General features: G+C 43.8%; 1 protein-coding gene across 1 annotated transcript in view; it reads left to right on the plus strand.

Annotated features, from left to right (window-relative positions):
* The window catches only part of LOC106814019 (fibrillin-1-like), a 32,599-nt gene that overhangs the window by 22,763 nt on the left and 3,836 nt on the right, over positions 1–6,000 (plus strand). The window contains exons 18-25 of the mRNA XM_014818276.1: positions 270–351; positions 652–780; positions 1,344–1,472; positions 2,381–2,554; positions 2,939–3,000; positions 3,294–3,418; positions 4,011–4,253; positions 4,777–4,873. Of these exons, the coding sequence (XP_014673762.1) occupies positions 270–351; positions 652–780; positions 1,344–1,472; positions 2,381–2,554; positions 2,939–3,000; positions 3,294–3,418; positions 4,011–4,253; positions 4,777–4,873 (1,041 nt within the window). The remainder of the gene's footprint in view (positions 1–269; positions 352–651; positions 781–1,343; positions 1,473–2,380; positions 2,555–2,938; positions 3,001–3,293; positions 3,419–4,010; positions 4,254–4,776; positions 4,874–6,000) is intronic.

Genomic DNA, 6,000 nt, shown 5'->3' on the forward strand with positions numbered 1-6,000 from the left:
CGAAATTAAATTGGTTTACTGATTCCATTTCTCATAGTCCGAAAATAGCACGCGTGTGTCATTCAGTGACAGGTACAACTACAAGAACTATCCACACTGTTACGGAAATATGATGCACATTCACATGGGGTAACCATTAGAAATGTTTCTCCATTTTTTGCTGTGTGATCAGCCATGGTTTATACACACCATTTTATGCCTCCCGAAGAGCAGTGCTGTTAGTGTAAGTAGAAATTCCTAATCCGTTGAATTTTCTTTCACCGACAAAGTTGTGCGATGATTGGCCAGGAAGCTACACGTGTGGCTGCATGCCCGGATACAGACTAGAGAGCAATCTCAGAGATTGTGCAGGTAATGGGAGATTTTGCCTACACTTGACAAAGAAAAAGGCATTGCTAATAAATCTGTTTGTTGCTAACATGGCGTCAAATATTTTTCACTAACCCATCCATCATTAACCAACACGTCCACACCTAGTCTCCGCTCCACGCCCCCTTTACCATAGTACCACCTGCTACCACTATCGCCCTGCCAATTCTACATTTACCCTTTCCTCTTAGATGCTGTAGAATATTTCTGATAATGGCCTCTTGGGTCTCTCACCGTAGTCTGTCACATGTCAGTAATATGCTGTTGGTTGTCTCTCTGCAGTGGTGGTGGCGTGCAATACCTCGCAGGGAGAGCAATGTTTGGATGATTGCGTCGTCATAGACGGACAGGCGACGTGTGTGTGCACCGATCCTACCACGCAGCTAGCTGACGATGGCATGTCCTGCATAGGTAATATCAGGAGTGAATAATGATAAAAATTTGTCATTATGACAGAATTGTTTTAATGACAGAATTTGTCATTATTAACTCCTGGTAATATAAGGAGACTGGGTGAATACAAACAAACGAGAAACGAGTACGCAAGGCTCGAATAATGTCCAACGTTCTCTATCACTGAAATGCGTGTGCGTGCGTGCGTGCGTGCGTGTGTGTGCCTGTGCGTGCGTGAGTGCGTGTGTGTGTGCGCGCATGTGTGTGTGTACAGAGAGCGAGAGAGAGGTGGATGGAGGGGTGATCGGACGGACGAACGGACGACAGACGGGCGGGTGGGAAGGACAGACGGACGGACAGACGGATATCAGGAGTGAATAAAAACGCATTTTTTGTTTATTCACTCTTGATATATGTATGTATATATCTTAACACGCCTAATCAATCACTGCCTATAATACCTGAACATGTGGATGAAGAATGTAGATGAACTATCTGTACATGCACACCTATTCGCGGTGTTTTAATACCTGATTATGCTTCTCCTACGTTTTAATATATGGACATATTGCCTGCCACAGATAAGAATGAGTGTGTGTCGCCGGCGCCCGTCTGTGGTGTAAACGCCATCTGCGTGGATAAGACTTCTGGCTTTGAATGCAACTGTTTGGATGGATGGGAGCTGGCAGCTGATACAGTGAACTGCTTCGGTAATTTTATCTACGTGAAGACAATGCACTATAAATTATAATACTCACACATGCATGTGCACATCGAACTGCCCCTGGCACATGATTATTTTGATGTAGTAGTCGTGTCTCATATATCTCTTCTTTTCCCTCAAGCTGCAACTGTTATTGAATGTGCAGAGTTTTCTTACCTTTCACGTCGCAGCTTTTATATGTATTCATTCCACTCTTATCTAACATATCATTATTGCTGTTTTATTACTTCCGCCAAGGAGGTTATGTTTTCGTTCCTGTTAGTTTGTGTTTGTTGGATTGTTGGTTTGTCTGTCAACAGGATATCTCAAGTTACAGACGGATTTTGATGAAATATTTTGGACAGGTTGGTCTTGGGCCAACAACCAATCGATTAGATTTTGGTGGTGATCCAGATCTGGATCCAGGTTTTTTTTGTGGGGAAGACTTCGGACGCATTCAAAATTCATCAAAAAAAAATTCATTTCAAATTTCTGAAAATTCCATCAAACTGTATTGGGTGTACCAGCAAGATGGGGGGGGGACTGTTACGCTGTGGCAGAGGTTTAATTGTTATCTCCGATTGCTCTTGTGTTGTCATTGTTTTATAGTAATAGCATTGTTATTGTAATATTATTGCTGTTTAAAGTTGTTGCCGTGTTGTTATTCTTACTAATGTTGCTGTTGTTAGTGTTGTTGCTTTTAGTGTTACCGTTGTTAGTATTATTGTTCTGTGCTGTTGTTGTTGTTGTTGTTGTTGTTGTTGTTGCTGTTGTTGTCATTAATTTTGATGATGATGATGATGATGATGATGATGATGATGATGATGATGATGATGATGATGATGATGATGATGGTAATGATGATGATGACGATGATGATTATGTTATCGTATTGTTGTTGGTATTATTTTGTAGATCGCAATGGCGGCTGGAGTCAGTGGGGGGAATTCGGGGCATGCAGCAGCACCTGTGGCACTGGACTCATGGTGAGAAGGCGCACATGTAGCAACCCCACCCCTGAAGGCTGGGGCATGCAATGCCATGGCAGCGAGATAGAGACCGAAACATGCAACAGCCAGCAATGCCCACGTGAGAAATACGTCTACAATTCTACTTCCTCGTACAAATTTTGTCAGGTCCATAGTGTGGTACATTCCTGGAGGCAGAATTTCATTACATCACGGATAACTATATGATGATTTCGCTTATTTTATATATATTTATTATGCTTTTATTTTGTAAAAATCTATAATGGTTGCCCATCCAAAACGTTTTTGCTTTGGTTTTGCATGTCTGACGTGCTAGCTTTTACTGAAGTTATTCTTAAAGTTTTTTGCACACAAGGTAAAATTATGTTATTATATAGAATACAACGCCAGCATTTCAGTTTGAGCTTGTACTCTCGTGACACTGGCAATGAACGTGTGTTATTCTGCAATTGTAGTACATCAAAACTATTTTGTTCTGTTGCAGTTTCAGAGTCATCCCTTGAGTTTGGAGTGACTCTGTTGCTGTTTAATATGGCAATATATCAGGTAGTCATGATATTTTTAGGAGATCTTCCTTTTCCTCTTCCTCCTCCTCCTCCTCCTCCTCCTCCTTCTTCTCCTCCTCCTCTGCGTCATCTTATTCATCGACATTATCATCTTTTTCTATTTTAGTTGCTTGTTCTCCATCTGTTTTTTTATTGTTTCCTGTTCTTTATTGACATCATCTAATTTTTTCACCTCCTCTTCATCTTCTTGTTCTTCTTCTTCATTTTCTTAATCGTTAGCATCTCAGAAAGGTCCCAACTTGCATCCTTGCGGCATATTCTCTTGTGTTTCAGTTTACGCCGGCAGTCGACCACTCGCTCCGGACAAGCATTGCAGACGCCTGGAATGAATACTGTCTACGGGACGAGAGTACATATGATGAGTGCTGCAGTCAGCTGCCTGGATATCAGCCTTACCCGTAAGTCCATGGAGAAAGTCATCGTGGAGTGGGGGACTGGGACAGACAGAATGAGAGGCATCTCTATGTAACGCAGATTCATTGCCACTACCCCGTGTCTGTAAGATATAAAAAGCATATCACTCAGTGGCATAGAGCCATAATGTCAGCAGTCGACAACTAGTTTTTGATCCATGGTAACCTTTATCGGTTCCGTTGGGTGTATAAAGCTGAAAATGGCTTACTTGTGCATATGATCTGTCTGTACTGCCCTCTTCCCTGTGCGCATACTTCAGGCTGCATACAAGAGTGTTTTATATTGACACACGTTGGCTTTGAGTAATCAAATGCAGCTATGTAGATGCTGCTTACTCGTGCTCACTCAACCTCAGGATAATAATGATAATTATAATAATGGTGATGATGAAAATGATCAAAGACAGATCACCGATGCCTTGTCAGACCTTGCACCATAGTGCTTATAGGTACAAGCTGCCGTTTTGCTCATCACGTTGCTTACTTTAAAAAAACAATCAATGCCTCTCAGTAAAATATCCTGATAATGGAGAGGAATTGCCTGTGATCGTTACCTTCGCCATGCGATCGTCGGTAGGGGAGCGGCTGCATCGCTGAGTATCTCCGACCTTGGACACATCTACATCGACCATGATGCACTGCAGCAGGTCGGTGATGACCTACAGGTGATCGTGCTCGCTGGAATCCCGCGCGACAATGAGCTGTGTCGCCCCCTGGCAGCTGCCGGCAGACGCAGGAAGCGAGAGGCGGTGTTTGACGTGGACGCGGTGGTGCTCCTGAGGCAGACCTTGCTGCTGCAGATTCTTAGCAACGGCGACATGTGAGTAGTGGGAAAGGTGGGAGAAGGAGGGGCGGTGCGGGAGGGGGGCGGGTGGTGTGGAAGGGGGAGAATGGGGTGGGGATGCGTGGGAGGGGAGCTATAGAGCGGGGGGGGGGGTAGGCTGGTGGGGGGTAATGAGAGATGGGCTGGTATAAGCATAGAAGATGATGGAGGGGAAGGAGGTGGTGCAGGGAAGACAGTGGAAGGGATGTATGGGTGGTGACGTGGTCAGAGGGGACGCGTGATAGCAAAAGTATGGTATGGGGTACATATGAGGTAGTATATCTGACATAAGCTTCATAATGCAACCAGCAGACTTTGGTGGATAATTCGTGATTATTCTACTCGACCATTCTACATTCTCCCCCTGACTACTAGCGCATCATTGGCTCTAGTGATTCCCATACAAATTCATTCTGTAACGTGCCCTTACCCTTAAAACATCTGCCCTCTAACTGTCACAGAATATGTGTTAACCCCAATATTGTGGCCCTCACCGTCTTCTTTTCTGTGTACGTTCCAGCCAAGCAAGTATCGTGGAAAGCATCATAGCGACAGGACTAAATACGACACTGATAATGGTGACCGCAACCGCAGTCAACGATAATGGTGATGACCAGGTAAAAACAAGTAGACGGACAGACATAGAGAGGGGCAGGAGAGAACGCGATAGACGTGATGTGATGTTAGCTAACTGCCACTTCTCCTGTTGCATCAGCTGCTCTTAGCCAACGTACAGTTAATTACAGCGTGTCAACCAAGTAGCTTGACGAACAGGAACTGTGTTGCAATTAGTTGCATTTGGCACGTAACGTCACCTACCTATACGATACATCGCCACTGTATTCCCATCTTATATACGTTTTGGAGCAGAACGTGTGACGTACGCCACACGACGTGCTAGAATTAAAGCATCTCGCGATATCGCAAATAGTTATATTTATCATGGCGGTCAAATTACGATACGATCAAATGAGCCAGTGACAGAATCGTGGTTTTGTGCCATGCCGCAAGAACGATTTGTGCATGGTTATACTTAACGTTGCATGTGGAGATGGGTACACGCGCATTCTCAGCAGAAGGCTAGCTTTCAGGTGAAGAAATACCTCCAGTACACGCTACTGTAACGTCTTACGAAGTACTAGTATCGCATATCCTCTAAATTGGATACCTCTAAGAAGCAGCGTATGCGTACGTGCATGCGCTTTACACGTGACATTTCGCCTAAGCCACTTTCGATAAAAAATACGGATGTTGGAGGGATTCTCAGGGAGCGCTGTAATTACCATGTTATTAATTGTGCTGAAGCAGAAACTCGCATGTCGGTTCATAAATATCACGCCATTGGCCGCAATTTGAGCGGCAGTGGGAAATTCCTAGTAGAGTTTTTCCCACTTTATTGGGAAAGGTCATGAACCATAAAGTCACGATTAAGCGATGATCCCGATTAAGCGGTGAACACGTGTGCAAGGATTGTTTTTCAAAGACATACGTCGTTGAAGCGATGCGCCCAATTATTCGTTGCCTGATAAAAGCAGGGAACGCTGTTTATAGGTAAATAAACACACACCGCGTGAAACCATTATTATATTCATTCTGATCTAGATACCTAGGTAAATATTGTAAGGCTACCTGCTCGTCCACTGTGAAACTGAAAAGGCAATGTGTTTGTTATTGCATTTATATTTATCGTACTGTATAACTAACTTAGGTCCATGACTATAGATGAGTCACATCGAATTGTAAG

The sequence above is a fragment of the Priapulus caudatus genome, unplaced genomic scaffold (genome assembly GCF_000485595.1).
Source record: "Priapulus caudatus unplaced genomic scaffold, Priapulus_caudatus-5.0.1 Scaffold856, whole genome shotgun sequence".
In the NCBI taxonomy this organism is placed as follows: Eukaryota; Metazoa; Priapulida; class Priapulimorpha; order Priapulimorphida; family Priapulidae; genus Priapulus; species Priapulus caudatus.